The sequence below is a fragment of the Diabrotica virgifera genome, chromosome 5, assembly GCF_917563875.1.
Source record: "Diabrotica virgifera virgifera chromosome 5, PGI_DIABVI_V3a".
NCBI lineage: Eukaryota > Metazoa > Arthropoda > Insecta > Coleoptera > Chrysomelidae > Diabrotica > Diabrotica virgifera.
Window position 1 is genome coordinate 8603438 of NC_065447.1, and position 16792 is coordinate 8620229.

At 33.9% G+C, this 16792-nt stretch overlaps 1 protein-coding gene across 1 annotated transcript in view; it reads right to left on the reverse strand.

Moving 5' to 3' along the window:
• LOC114331047 (cerebellar degeneration-related protein 2) overlaps positions 1-16104 on the reverse strand; it is a 168717-nt gene extending 152613 nt beyond the window's left edge. Inside the window, exon 1 of the mRNA XM_050651269.1 lies at positions 15689-16104. Within this exon, the coding sequence (XP_050507226.1) occupies positions 15689-15779 (91 nt within the window). The 5' untranslated portion in view covers positions 15780-16104. The remainder of the gene's footprint in view (positions 1-15688) is intronic.
• Between the last annotated feature and the right edge of the window lie 688 nt (positions 16105-16792).

A 16792-nucleotide genomic window follows, 5' to 3' on the forward strand; every position in this document is an offset into this window, starting at 1 on the left:
TTTAACCAAATCAAGCACATTGAACTGGCATGTGCTAATAGAGCTGAAATACTGCGGAAAACAAGCAGAAATCAACGAGTAATAACAGCCTCTCTTACTAGACAAGTGCCAGTCAAGGGACACCTGTATACAATGGGGCGGTTTCAAGGAAACTAAAAACATAATGGTATACCTACATCCTTTAGACCTACACAGTGTTGTAGAATACTGTAATGGGTATCATGAGTAAATGGTTCAAGAAAGCTCAAGGCGGAGATTATTTGAAGAAAATGACTCAGAAGGAAAGGGCTCAAGGTATGAGCCCTGTCCTCCACTACCATCACCATTCGGTGGATGGTAGTCTAGTAGTGATCCCGGGTATCATCGGTGGTTATCTCCCAGTGTAGGGAATCCTTAAAACTTTGCGAAAAATGTACCAAATATAAGAGAACTACTCAAATAATTAATTTTTTGCTTTGGTATTTTCAATCCCAGTACTTAGCGCTCATCTAAACACGATTTTTGTGTGATTATCATAAAAGACCAAACTAACTTTCCTTTAATAAGACCGGAGCCAACTATTTACAGCTAATAGTTTACAGAATCTCAAGTGTTCCATATTTAGCATCCGCCAAAATTTTAAAATGGACCTAAGAATGAAGCTACTGCGCTGCTAAGTTTTAACAATGTTACACTACGGCTTTGAGGCCTGGGTACTTAAACAATCAGAAAAAAATAGAGACATTTGAACCTTGGTGCTATTATAGAATGCTGCGTATGCCATGGATAAAAATGAGGAAGTTGTTCAATTAAAAAACGAAAACTGGACTTTCTCGGACATGCCATAGTAGGATTAAGAGATGCCAGTTAATTACGGAAGGTAGAATTGAACGTAAAAGAGATAATCAAATCAGATGATTAAATAATAAAAACTTGTGGTAAAGAGATACGGAACCAAAAAAAAAATTAATCAGAACGGCAGATTGCCAGACACACAAGACACTATATTATAATATATTTTTTAACATTTTCTTATTTTATACAGTAAATACAAGAGTTCGTTAACCTAACCTAATATTACGTAAAAATTAAAGAATACTTACAGCTTATGTTTATGAATAAGAATGCATGGGGAACTCAACTCACCTGAAAACAAAAAAAAAATCGTAAGTTTCACAGTACATTACAGACAATTAACCGAGAATTTAAAACCATACGAATTGTTTTAGACAATTTAATTAATATGCCGTGTGAATAAAACTAAAAAAACTTTTTAAAACTCCTGAGATTTTATGGTAGCATTGTATTGAGATATTTATTGTCGTTTACATTATGTCTACTTTAATACTTTTCATCAGATATATTTATAGTTAAATGTTCAGTAACTTGTGTAAGGTGGTGAAAGTAAGTATGCAAAATTAGTTAAAGCACTTTTACAACTGTAATAAATATTAAATAATGTTTTGTTCATGTTTCACGCCTTGTCTAATTTTTTCATGATGGATGTCGCAGAAGCGTATTAAATTGTATATACTACTCTCCAAAATTAACATACACCACCTTTAATGTACCGTAAGTTTGAAGCTACGTTCTATTGAACCATTAATTTCGCTGATTTTTATTTCACATTTTACGTTCATTTTTAAAGAATTACTATACTGACGTGTTTTTGAAAGTTGTGTTATGTTACAAATATCTTAAATTGTAAACTCCGTTGATAATGAATATGCCACGAAGAAATCAAATGAGCTCATCCTACCTTTTTTTGTGGCAAATGGACTTGCATCCAAGCCAAAAAAAACAAGCTACCTTTTTTTACCTATCTTTCTAAGAAACCATAATTTAAATAATCTTTAACAAGTTCCATCTCTCAAAAATACTTAATAACTAATATTTCCATCTCTGTTAATAATTATTTCTTCACGGCGACTAGGCATTCTTCAAAATCAAGAGTCGCATTTGACCTTGATCAATTGCATTACAAACTTCTATGACGTCAAGAGAGTCAGGTGGAGGCTGTCGGCTCTAGAGTTGACAATCAAGAATATCCCACAAATTCTCTATGGAACTTAGATCAGGGCTGCAGGGTGGCCAGTTCATGGTTTGTATACCAAACTCGTCTAAATAATCCGGACCACACGTGGAACATGTGTTCGTGCAATATCATGCATTAAAAGAAAACTATGTAAGGATCAAGAGGAACTACATTCTTTGAAAAAATATCTTACGACCCAAAAATCATTTGAAGGCTCTTTTGCTTTTTTGCTATCAATTAATGACATTTCTGTCGATTCTTCTGTTCTGTTGCCTGTACCCCTTATATTCAGAGGTAAGTTGTTAAAATATTATCTCCGGGGTTTCAAAATTTCTGTTGTGTCTGTTATGAATTTCTTTCTTCAATAGATTGTTTGTGGACTATAACCTTTCATTATATTTTTTATCTTTGTGTAAAACTCCTGTCTATTGTTTGTAGTTGTATCTTTTTCTATGCTTGTTACATTTTTATTACACGATTGTTTATATTTTATTCTTACGAGTTTCCTTGTTTTCACTTTCCTTATATTTGGACATTGTAACTTCCGTAACTTCCTTATTCTTGTTTTGTTCTTAGTACCATCTGATAGTGGACATCTTCGTCGCTTCGCCAAGTCTCTTCTATTTTAAATTTATAAAATACCAGCTCGTCACCTTCATTTAAATAAAGTTACCTATCATCAGAAATACGAAGGTACAAATTAAGCCTTAAAGATCTTCAAGAACTTTAATATGTGTTAATCTATTGTGATTCTTGTACATGAAAATAGTAATTGGTCAAATTATTGTTTTCTGGTTTTTGTTTTTGGGCTAGTTGTTGTTCTGTTGCATCTCACACTTCGATCTCCACTTGGCAAGATCTCACCATTCTCCCTCATTTATGGCTCTATCTTCCATTATTCATTTGATTCCTTCTCTAAACTTCATTGTTTACCAATCAATGTGAAAAAAAAATAGTAAGATAGGCCACTTTTTAGTAACGGAGCCATACAAGAGAAAATTAATCTAATCAAAAAATGTGTTTTATTTAATAAGAATACCAATATCTTTGTGAAGTAAATTGAAAGTAAACCAGAAATATTAATAGCTAAATAATTGTTTTAAGTTTAAATTAATTTAATAATAAACATTTAGTATAAGGAATTTTTCACCGCTGTTTATTTTGTTGAATAGAAACATAAAACATGACATTATGAAGGATACGCTCAAATTGCTGACAATACCATCTTTCTAATTCCATTGATGTATTGTTTTATTTAGTTCTGTGAGAATTTTAAAATATAATATTTTTTATTAGCTTTAGTGTCAACGAACTCGCGTATTTTCTTCCCTAAGGTCTATGTGTTGACAGTTCGTGCATAGATGTAATAATTTCTAATAAGAGGAAGTCCATCATTTAAGATACTTAATTCGCAAGAAAAAACTTTTAATAGACAAAATACCATTCGAATTAATCTCGCAGAATAATACAGCGGTCACGCTATGTATTATCTGGACATACGAAGAAGAAAACTAAACAACACACAACGAAATGCAACACATCAACAGCAGACACCCCAAAATATAGTTTACCGTTGAACGAGAGAAGAAAAAATGACAATTTCCATTTTTAGTCTGTTAGTTATAAAGAAGGAAGAAAAAAGCATACGATATACAATATACCGAAAACTAACCCATACCAGCATTACACGCTGATTCACATCACCATATTGCATTAACATTCGATTTTCAAACCCTTAATCACAGATCTAAAAAACTGACAGATGAAAACAATCAGAATGAGGAAATGCCAAAGCTAACACAGCATGGATTCTACACATCTAAGTATAATGTTAGCGCCCAACACTCTAGAACAGGGGTGGCCAAACTGCGGCTCGCGAGCCACATGCGGCTCTTTGAAGGATTACTTGTGGCTCTCGATTGTACCCGAGTTATTTTTCAATTTTGTATTAAATATGATTTAAAAAAATTATTATCGTTCCATAATATGTGTTTCAAAATGTCTTTTAATTTACTGACAACAAACATGAAATACTTTGTAACAAATTCCATTTCCATCCAAGATAAGAATGATATGACACATCGTAAACTGCGCTAACGAACATTACATAAGAGTGGCGCAATGTAAAAGTCAGTAATCAACCGAATACAGACCGATTTTTGTATAACTCTTGCTACAGATGTAATTTGTAATTTGTATTACACGTTTTGCATTTAAGTCATTTTACTCGACTTAGAAATTTTTTTTTACCATATTATACTAGAAAAACTTAACGAGTAGGTATATAAAAAAGCCGGAAGGAATATTGACCGAACTCCAAAATAGATTTGAAGACTTAAAATATGTTAAATCGTCTCTTCATTTTTTTCCGAATTCATTTGAACATAGTTCATAAGGTGAATTTTTTATTATTACCAATATATGACCCAAACAACATCTGGAGAATTAAAATTAATAGAGACGCAAGAAGATCAAGCTCGAAAATAAAACTGTAAGTCGACGCCTAATACCGAATTTTGGAAATTTGTACCAGAATCCAAGACGGTACCCTAAAAAAGAATGCTTGTCGAATTATTTCCATATTAGGAACAACATACTTGTGTGGACCATTTTATTCCATTTTATAATTCGTGAAATCCTAACACCGATCAATATTACCTAACCAGCATCTAAAAGAATTACTGAGAAGTCACATATTAATCACCAAATTCTAAAGAATTATCAAAAGAAGGAAAACAAAAATGTAACAAGAGGACAGCAGACTCGTTAAAAGCGCAAAAACGTATAACCCAGTAGGTAAAAGACAGGGGAGTCATTTGAAATTTTGATTGGGGGGGGGGGCAAGCATTATATATACAATACATTATACAATACTATAGTAATAAAATTGATGTAGTATTTGTAAATTTTAGTCATTTTCATGGTCACGGTGGGCAAATGCCCCCCCTGACCCTGTCAAATGACGCCCCTGATAAAAGACCACAGGGTAGACCACCAAAACGATGGCGAGAATGCTGGACCTCATCGTCCGGGGAAGACTTCATGACAATGAACAAGTAGTAGGCTACTAGCATGACCGATCATGCTAGAAAGAAAAAGAAGAAGAAGAATTTGCTATTTTTAAAATTAAATTACATTATGTTAATACCATTAAAAAAGTCAATAGAATGGTAGAAAATTGTCCGTTGGTAAGGGTAACTGCTATAAACTCTCATCATGTCTCAATACCCGTCATAAGACACAAAAACTAGCTTCTTTGCTCTCCTCCAAACCACAACCTCATAAAGGTACCAGCTTTGCGAAATGCACTTCTTTCTTCGGTACGTTATATAAACAAATTGGTAAGTGTACCAGTTTTCGTAAGATCAAAATTGTCGCTATTGCATATATTCACTCGCATTATCCACATTATAAAGTTAATTGCAAAATTTTTACTGTTTATTCGAGGAAATTAGTAACAGCCAAAGCATAAATGTTCACAATTATTTTTGATATAATTAATCTAGATTTTTTGAGTTTAGCGAAGTGGAAAACATTCGATCATGTTTAGGAAATTTGTAATTTTTAGTGCATATACAATCACATTATTAAAGTTTCTTAAGTTATTAATTTTGCTTGGGGAACATTTTGCTTCATATTTAACTAATTATTTCGAAGTCCTTCTTCAATCACCTTCGTCATTATGAATTTTAAATGTGCGGTTGTTTTGTAGATTAAATCCGAGACGATCTATTAGTGAGGTAGTATTTTGTAGTGAATTCACAACCAAAGTGATAACAAACAAACTGAATAAAATTATAACATTCGCAGAAGAACAAGGTTATAGGTCGGGAAGATCATGCACCGACGCTAAATTTATAATGAAGCAAGTGCAAGGGAAATCATTAAAATATATTAAACCGAAATATTTTTGTTTCGTAGACCTTAAGAAGGCATTTGGCAGGGTCAAATTAAAGGATGTTATGCATTTATTCAACGCAAGAGAACGATGCAATGCTTATCTCTTAAAGTGGTTTATTAATGTTTCGTAAGTTGTTAATTTTGTTGATAAACATTTTGCTTCATATTTCAGTAATTATTCCGGAACCCTTCGATTTCATTCCTCATTACGAATTTTAATTATGTGATTTTGAAGGTGCCAATAAAGTGAGGCAATGAAATAACAAAAACAATAATCGCAACAAAAACATAAAAAGTGGAAAGAAACCAGATCCGACACAGATCTTCAAAACTATATGGTGGCGAAAAAGGAAGCGAAAGTAGCAGTAGCGAAAAGCCAAAGCAGAAGCGTATTCAAACCTATACGATCAACTTGATACCAGGGAAGGCGAAACAAAGATATATAAAATAGCCAAACAGAGAGCAAAGAAAGCAAAAGATTTTAATCAGATTAGATGTATCGGAGATGAAAATAATAATATACTAGTTCACGAAAGGGATGTGAAAAAGAGATGGAGAAAGTACTTCAACAGCTTATTAAATGAAGAATTTGACAGACAGCCTGTAGAGTCAACGGAGACAGTATCAGCAATGGTCACCAAAATAACAAACGAGGAAGTGGCTCAAGCGCTTCAAAAAATAAAGAAAGGAAAAGCGGTAGGACCAGATGATATTCCCGGGGAAGTATGGAGAGCATTGGGAGAGACAGGAACAAGGTAACTAGCAGGCCTATTTAATAGAATTATGGAAGTTGGACAAATGCCAGACGAATGGAGAAGCAGTATACTGGTACCTGTTTACAAAAACAAGGGAGATATACAACAATGTATAAACTACAGGGCTATAAAACTGCTTAGCCACACCATGAAAATATGGGAAAGAGTAATTGATAGACGGATACGTGAAGAGATCGAAATACCCGAGAATCAATTTGGCTTTATGCAGGGCAGATCAACAACAGATGTAATTTTCATTATAAGGCAGTTGATGGAAAAATACAGGAGTAAAGAAACAAACGCTCATATGGTATTCATTGATCTTGAGAAAGCATATCGATGGCTTAGTGTGAAAACCTCTTATCTCATTTTACAGAAAATTTTACAAGAAAGACTTTAAACTGAATTTCTGCATACTCTAACTTAAAACAAAAAACTTTCGTTACACATTTTTGATTCTAATTACATTTAGATCATTACACATAAATTTTTCATGTTATATTTTAGGTTAAAATATGCAGAAATTCAGTTTAAAGTCACTCGTGTAAAATTTTCTGTAAAATGAGATACGAGGTTTTCACACTAAGCCATCGATATAATAAAGTTCCTCGGGAGATTCTGTGGTGGGCACTAAATAAGAAAGGAGTCCCTGGTGAATATGTAAAGATTGTGAGGGATATGTATGAGGGAGTAACGACTAGTGTTCGGACAGGTGTGGGAAAGACTGATAAATTTCATGTGAAAGTAGGATTGCACCAAGGCTCTGTGTATTAGTCCGTATTTATTATCATTAGTTTTGGACCAGATAACAGCGAAACTACAGGGTAAAATTCCATGGTGCTTAATGTATGCTGATGATGTCGTATTAGTAGGAAATAGTGAAAGAGACTTAGAACAAAAACTGGAACAGTGGAGGCAAGCTCTGGAGGAAAAAGGTTTAAAACTTAGTAGGACAAAAACAGTATTTAGAATGTTCATTTAAAGATGGAGTTACTACAAATAAAATGGTATCTTTGGATGGTGAACTGATTGTAAAAAGCAATAGTGTTAAGTACCTGGGTTCGGTATTACAGAGTAATGGAGAAATAGATGGAGATGCATGCAGTAGAATTAGGGCTGGATGGATGAAGTGGAAAGAAGCGAGTGGTGAATTGTGTGACAGAAAAATTCCAATGAAGCCGAAGGAAAAATTCTACAAAACAGCCATAAGACCGGCTATGATGTACGGAACTGAATGTTGGGCAGTGAAAAAGAAAGAGGAACAACGAATGCATGTGGAGGAAATGAGAATGCTTAGATGGATGAGTGGAGTGACAAAGAAGGATAAAATTAGAAATGAGTATATTAGGGGAAGTCTAGGTGTGGCACCAATTGATGCCAAAATGAGAGAGCATAGGTTAAGATGGTTTGGTCATGTTCAACGTCGAGACGTTAATCACCCAATACGAAGAATTGCTGAAGTGCAGATTCCTGGAAGAAGTCGGAGAGGAAGACCAAAGAAGACCTGGGGGGAGACGATAAGGCAGGACATGTTGGTAAAGGGGATTAACATTCCCCGGGGTATCCCGCATAGGGATAAGGCAAAGAGAATGGTGATGAATAATCGCAACAAAAGGATTAAAACAGGGATGTGGTCTATTACCTACACTTTTTAATATACCTATACATAGATCAGGCTTTGAAAAGATGGTACCTATAGAAAATGTGGAAGAATGGGCATACCAGTATAAGAGAATACATTAGATTCAATACTTTTCTCAGATGACCAAGTGATTTTTGCACAAAACAGGGAGAACATGGAATATATGATAAGGAAATTAAAGGAAGAATAGGAGCTACGGTAAGATAAATATGTGTAAGATCGAATACTTTATATTGTATCCGAAGTTGCGGATATGAACTTAAAGAGTTGTAATACTATAAGTACTTAGACTCAATAATAAGCCGAGATAGTACTTGTATTAAGAATATAGAAATGAAAATAGAAAAGGAGAGGATATAGAATGGGAGAAAAGGAAATAAAGATAATCTGCTATGCCAACGACGCCATAATAACAGCTGAAAATGAAGATGACCTACAAAGATTAATTAAAGAATTCGAAGACACGGATCTCATGTACAACATGGTGATCTCAACAGAGAAAACTAAATCGATAGTCGTATCATATCAGCGGAACCGAGACGATGTAAATTGATCGTAAATAACAAAATAATAGAACAAGTGATGGAAACAAGAGCAGATACGGCGAAAACACAAAGACTGCTGGAAACAGCAGAAATGAAAGTCTTACGAAAAATAACAAACCAAACTCTAAGAGACAGAGTAAGAAGTGACGAAATACGAGCGAGATGTTGTATAGAAGAAATAAACATGTGTACCAAAAGAAGAACAATAGAATGGAATCAACACATAGAAAGAATGACAGAAAATAGAATAGTATGAATAGTAAGAGACAAATCGCCCCATGGAAGAAGATCATTGGGACGATCGAGGAAAAGATGGTCAGACAATGTCCATTGAGGCTAAAAACCGAAGTAAAACAGGCATTGAGCCTATTTATAAAGTAGGAAGAAGAAGAGGAAGAAATGAAAATACGGAGAAAATAAGCCACGAAATGGAGTCCTGAGGAACCATAGAGTGATGTGGAACAACACTCTATCACAAGAAAGCAAAAAATGATCTTTTAGAGCATAGTGCTGAATATTATCCTATATGGAGATTTGACTGACACTTGCCGGCAAGAAGACGGAGAAGAAGACTATGAGATGGAAAATATACATATGAAACGCTATGAAAAACAGAATCCTGAGAAGTGATTGGGAAAGGGTGCTGCAAAGGACACGAAAACGGGTCTTGTAGGCGTTATGGGTGGGAGAGTAAAACGTAAAATTGTTTTTTTATATAACGATGAAATTTAAATCTCCCAAATTGGCAATTATTTTGGTTTGTGTTTTACGGGGTAATACGATGTTTGGCGGAATATAAAAAGCCTGAGGATAGCTTCCAGGGTCCAGCAGAACCTAATCCGGCATGGCATAATACTCACCTCCGTGAAGTCAGCACGGAGTCAAAACACCATCAGTTAAGTCTTAAATCAGTAAATATTTCTTTTAAAATAATGAAAATCGAGTCTTATCAACAATTTGCCAACAATCAATATAAACATTCCAATAAGCTGATATCTATAATATTATCTTACATCAATAGAGTTATCTTTTGTTTTCACCCAATTTTGAAAAAATGTGAAAACTTTGGATTATCCATGTCCGTCTGTTCGTCCGTCTGTCTGTAACCACAACTCCTCCGTCATTATACTAGGTAGAATGATAAGGGGGGTGGTCAAATGAAAGCTTATAATCCAAGGATGGTACTAAAGGTGAGAAATTTGGCCTAAACTATCTGTCCGTCGGTCTGTCCGACCGCGAATATAACTCCTCCGTCATTATACCAGGTAGAATGACAAATGAGGTGTCAAATGAAAGCGTATAATCCAAGGATGGTAATAAAGATGAGAAATTTGATTTTGGCTGTCTGTCCGTCGGTCCGTCCGACCGCGAATATAGCTCCTCCGTCATTATACCAGGTAGAATGACAAATAGGTGTCAAATGAAAGCGTATAATCCAAGGATGGTACTAAAGGTGAGAAATTTGACTTAGGCTTTCTGTCCTTCGGTCTGTCCGACCGCAAATATAACTCCTCTGTCATTATACCAGGTAGAATGACAAATGAGGTGTCAAATGAAAGCTTATAATCCAAGGATGGTACTAAAGGTGAGAAATTTGACTTAGTCTGTCTGTTCGTCGGTCCGACCGACCGCGAATATAGCTCCTCCGTCATTATGCCAGGGAGAATGACAAATGAGGTGTCAAATAGAAGCTTATAATCCAAGGATGGCACTAAAGATGAGAAATTTGACTTAGGCTGTCCGTCGGTCCGTCCGACCGCGAATATAACTCCTCCGTCAATATACCAGGTAGAATGACAAATGAGGTGTCAAATAAAAGCTTATAATCCAAAGATGGTACTAAAGGTGAGAAATTTGACTTAGGCTGTCTGTCGGTCGGTCTGTCCGACCGCGAATATATCTCCTCCGTCATTATACCAGGTAGAATGACAAATGATGTGTCAAATGAAAGCTTATAATCCAAGGATGGTACTAAAAATGAGAAATTTGACTTAGGCTGTCTGTCCGTCGGTCCGTCCGACCGCGAATATACCTCCTCCGTCATTATACCAGGTAGAATGACAAATGAGGTGTCAAATGAAAGCTTATAATCCAAAGATGGTACTAAAGGTGAGAAATTTGACTTAGGCTGTCTGTCGGTCGGTCCGTCCGACCGCGAATATAACTCCTCCGTCATTATACCAGGTAGAATGACAAATGAGGTATCACATGAAAGCTTATAATCCAAGGATGGTACTAAAAGTGAGAAATTTGACTTATGCTGTCTGTCCGTCGGTCCGTCCGACCGCGAATATAGCTCCTCCGTTATTATACCAGGTAGAATGACAAATGAGGTGTCAAATGAAAGCTTAAAATCCAAGGATGGTACTAAAGGTGAGAAATTTGACAAACATAAAATCAATTTTTAACTGACCTTTCAGTCCCGAGATGAGCGCATAAGATATTTTTTACATACAGCTTCAAATTCACTATTGGCTCCGTGCGTCTCCCCTCTATTTACAGAAATTTACAGTCACGTGACACGCTGTCAGTTTTGTAAGGACGTTTTAGTACTGACTCTTATGGGATTATTTTGTTAAACAAAATTTTGTTAAACGAATACAAATTGTTAGAATTCATTAGTTATTCTTTTATAATGTCATTTATAGTTCAACAAAAATATTTTTTGTCGTCGATAAAGATTTATTGACATAATTTGAGATCGTGAGGTTATACAGGGTGTAACGAAAATACAGGTCATAAATTAAATCACATATTCTGAGACCAAAAATAGTTCGAATGAACCTAATTTACCTTAGTATAAATATGAACATAAAAAAAGTTACAGCCCTTTGAAGTTACAAAATGAAAATAGATTTTTTCGAATATATCGAAAACTATTAGAGATTTTTTATTGAAAATGGACATGTGGCATTCTTATGGCAGAAACATCTTAAAAAAGAATTATAGTGAAATTTGTGCACCCCATAAAAATTTTATGGGGGTTTTGTTCCCTTAAACCCCCCAAAACATTTGTGTACGTTCCAATTAAATTATTGTTGTGGTACCATTAGTTAAATTCAATATTTCTAAAACTTTTTTGCTTCTTAGTATTTTTTCGATAAGGCAGTTTTTATCGAGTTGCGGCTTCTTTTTTAATATGTTTACATAAAAATTTTATGGGGGTTTTGTTGCTTTAAACCCCCAAATGTTTGTGTATGTTCCAATTAAACTTTTACTGCGGTACTATTAGTTAACACAGTGTTTTTAAAACTTTTTTGCCTCTTTGTATTTTTTCGAGAAAGCACTTTTTATCGAGATGTGACATCTTTTTAATATGGTTCAAAATATACCTAAAAATGTAAATCATAAATAAATTTTCATATTATTATCAAGTCTCCATAATCGTACTTACCCATATACAAATATGTGGTGGATTTGACAAATATTCAAAATATCTCGATAAAAACTGACTTTTCGAAAAAGTACTAAGAGGCAAAAAAGTTTTTAAAATGTTGTGTTTAACTAATGGTACTACAATAATAATTAAATTGGAACGTACACAAAAGTTTGGGGGGGGGGGGGTTTAAAGGAACAAAACCCCCATAAAATTTTTATGGGGTCTCCAAATGTCACTATAATTTTTTCTTAAGATACTACTATCATAGTAATGCCACATGTCTATTTTCAATAAAAATTTTTAATAGTTTTCGATATATTGGAAAAAATCGATTTTCATTTTGTAACTTCAAAGGGCTGTAACTTTTTTCATGTGCACATTTGTACTAAGGTAAGTTAGGCTAAATCGAACTATTTTTGGTCCCAGAATATGTGATTAAATGTATGACCTGTATTTTTGTTACACCCTGTATAGGACATACCGTATCCGTACTTTTTGGAGTCAATTCGGATTTATCAGAGCTAAAAAGTGTATGTAATATGTAAAGAACTTATAAAATCGTAAATAATATTATTTTATCATGTGTATATTGCCACATCCTTTGTATATATAGAAAAAGTTAACCTCACTTCATCCTTATAACAGCGTTAATAAATTTAGTCTTTGATCTAATTTTTTTTTGGGAACGAGGAAAATAAAAGTATTTCACATCACTAGTTTTCCATGTATTTTTACAGCGAACAACACAACAAATAACGTGGTATGGCATTTTTTTTAATGTCCCATTTAAACATACAATAAAGCGTCCTTATAAAGATTCAAGCAACCGCCACCATGAGCAGGTCGGTCGATTTTGTTTTGACACTTTGTTAACGCTCGGAGCGAATATTGCAGTTTACTATTTTAGTTGGGAATAAGCCACAATTTTACTTTAAAATAAATTTATTTTGATGTTTCGATGTCCACTTTAGAAATCGTTATCAAAATACAAAACATTAATATGATTTGTCTTAAAAAAGACAACCACATGCAATGATGACAGTAAAATTTTACTGTTAGTGATCCGATAGTAAATCATGAGAAAAAATTCAGGAAAAAAGGAGAAAAATCAAAGAAGCCGCTCTAATGAAACCCATTTGTCGCAAATTTCTCGCCAGAATGCAGTAGGATCTGGTTAAAAATAATAAAAGAAAAAATTAATAAAAAGAAAATACCACGATTAGTAAGTCAATAACATATCGAGAATACATCATTTACGTTTTAAAATAACATACATATAAAATCAGAGTTTGTTGTTAATATTTAGGGTAAACTAAACATAAGACCAAATACCTAAATGATTTTTCTGAATTTTGTTGAATTATTAAAATCTGTTTTTATATGAATTATTAGAATTATTTTACCAAGCAACAAAAATAAAATTGGTTTAAGTTAATAATGTTTTAATGATTTTGAGAACGATTTTTGAAGTCTTGGGCCCACCATTAAAAAAATATTACCTCCCTCATGAGACTTTTTTTTATTCATGTCGAGTCGGCCAACGTTTCTCATACGGATAATTTTCGGAAGAGGGCATTTCGTAAATATAGAGGTTTTTATATTAAAAATTTGTCGGATTATTTCATTCTCATAGGAGATTCTGACCAATAGAACTACAGAAATCTAAATTAAATCGATAATTTTTGATAATTTCCCGTCGTCAAGTATATTACGTCAGATGCCCTTCGTTGCTACGAAAAAATACATTCAGTGACATTAATGACAATTAATGTTTTAAAAATTATAAAAGTCATGACTTTCAACCGTCAAATTAATATTTATAACAACTGTTTGTTTAATTGTACTAATTTGTAATTACATAAATAAATTACAATAAAATTTTGGTTTTGAACAGTTTTATTCATGAAATAATCGCAACAAATTGCACTCGATCTCTAAAATTAATATAGAATTTTAGAGCTCTTGTGCAATTACTACTGAAAATTTTACCAGTTAATTTTAAATATTTTTATCACACAATCCTGCAAAAATCAGCTGTGAGGGTATACATTTTAATGACTCTTTATGGCGCGTGCGACCCCCCATGGGGACGCACTTTGGAGTCATAAATGATGATTTTTATTGCAGGATTGTTTGATGAAAATACTTACAATTTACTGGTAATATTGTCCGACAATTTTTTAGGGGTACTCCTGTTGTCGGGCGCACCAATCTATATTTACGAAATGCCCCCCTCGCGAAAATTTTCCGAAATGAAAAAGTTGCCTGACTCGACATGAATAACTGAACAAAAAAAGTTTCATGAAGGAGGTAATATTTTATTTTTTAAAATGGTGGGCCCAAGGATTAGAAACTGAAACGCGTAAATAAACTTATTTTTAAGTAACATTATAGCTTATTTCCAAATAACAATAATAAATATGCTTGTAAATTGGGCCTTTGCTTAGTGTGAGGTCCGATATCAAGACAAAAATACATATTTAGGGCTGTGCTCTTCAGATAAAACTATCCATCTTAAATAACTTTGGAACCACTGATTTTTAGGAAAAACGCAAAACACGTCAAATAATACTTGAAGGGGGAGACATTATGCCATATTTAAGCCTGCCGTGAAAGGCACCTTCTCACCCCCCGTAGCATCCCCTATTTTTTTTTTAAATTACTACCCCCTTTTTTATTTTATATTTGGATTCTCCTTTTTATACTGATTTCAAAAATGTATAATACTTGATGCTTAAAGTGATTAGTTTACGAGAAAAATGAATACAAAAGCAACAAAACTGGATTGAAAAAAAAATATTTTTATAACAATTTTATTACATACAAACATTTAGAATAAACATTTCACTACCAAAAATTTTAACAATAATTATTCAAAATGACTTTTGAAAGCTTGAATAATTATTGTAAAATTAAAAAACTAAATGTTAAAAAATTGTTAAAAAAAATAATTTTTATTCAATCCAGTTTTCTTGCTTTTGTATTTATTTTTCTCATAAACTAATCACTTTTATAAGTGTTATACATTTTTGAAATCAGTGCAAAGAGGAGAATCCAAATATAAAATAAAAAAGGGGGTAGTAATTTAAAAAAATTATGGGATGCTACGGGGGGTGAGAGGGTGCATTTCCCGGCAAGCTTAAATAGGGCATAATGTCTCCCCCTTCAAGTATTATTTGACGTGTTTTTGCCCTATTTTACATACATGCCCTATTTTTTTTAAGGTGAATAATTTTATCCGGTTCAAACTTAAAGAGACAAATAAACCAGAAGTTAAAATAGGGTTTTTTAGTTTTTTGTTCTGGTTTCTGGTTTCTGGTTTCTGGATGATTGTTTATTTTTAATAAATTCTCGTTTTTAATACATTTATTAGATATTTACTGATATTTTTTACAAATTTTACAGAATCGCTGCTGTAGTGCTAAAAGCCTATGAGTATAAAAAGCTCCAAACCTTGATTCCCTTCCAGACACTCAAGCTCAATCGTGTAATCCCAGAAGTCCAAAGAACTCATAGTAGTAGAGCTATCCGGTTCGACATTCATTTTGACCAAAAAGGCAGTACCACTCACAAAAACCAAACAGTTAGCTCATCGCACTCAAAGTTCAAAGTACTTCACGAAACTAGTCATTTAATAGTAACCGAAAATGAATTTACTGTTTTCTGACATTAAAAAAAATTCGGTACTACCACTATATAAGTACATGTTAATGAAGACCGTCTTGGACGACTGAGTACCATTTAACACGGTTCCAGAGCGATGTTCATTGATCAATCTTATTCAGAGTACGATCACCTGCCGACTGCTGTATTTGTATTGCTACCTACTCTCAGCGCGGTTGCGACGACAGTACTGTTACCGAGGGTACCACTGCGCGACTGTTTGTAGACAAGCCTAGAGATAAACAAACACGAGAGTGCAGTGGAGGGTTCATTGAATATGTTTAAGGTTCGGTACTTCAGTGGGAATCGAGTAGGCAGTTTCTCTTTCCTATTGGGCCTTTTGTTTACTTTTTTTTTATTTGTTTTGTGTTAGTTTTGTGGTACTCCTAACAATGAAATACACATTTTTTAGTCTCAATGATGGAAATAGGTACTACATAGAAAATATAGGTACAGTTTACCTGGTTCAGTCGATATTTATTTCATTCTTCCTATTTTTACTGTTGTAATCCAAGTAGCCAACAAAACTTATTTTGGTACTACTTATAATACATTATTAGAGGGTAGAATTGTTACCGAGGGTACCACTGCGCGACTATTTGTAGACACGCCTCATAAACATAGCTAGAATGATAGATGGGTGATGGAAAAATAGGTTATTGGAATGGAGACCAAATAAATACAAGAGAAGCGTCGGTCGACCGCCTACAAGATGGACTGACGACTTAAGAAGACTAAATAAAAACTGGATGACAGCAGCGCAGGATAAACAAGGCTGGAATACGAGGAAAAGGCATATGTTTAGCAGTGGACGTTTGTGGCTGGATGATCTTATGCGCAGCAGAAAATTGGAGAAATGGACGTCTGTAAGAGTTCAATTAGAGTATCTAACAG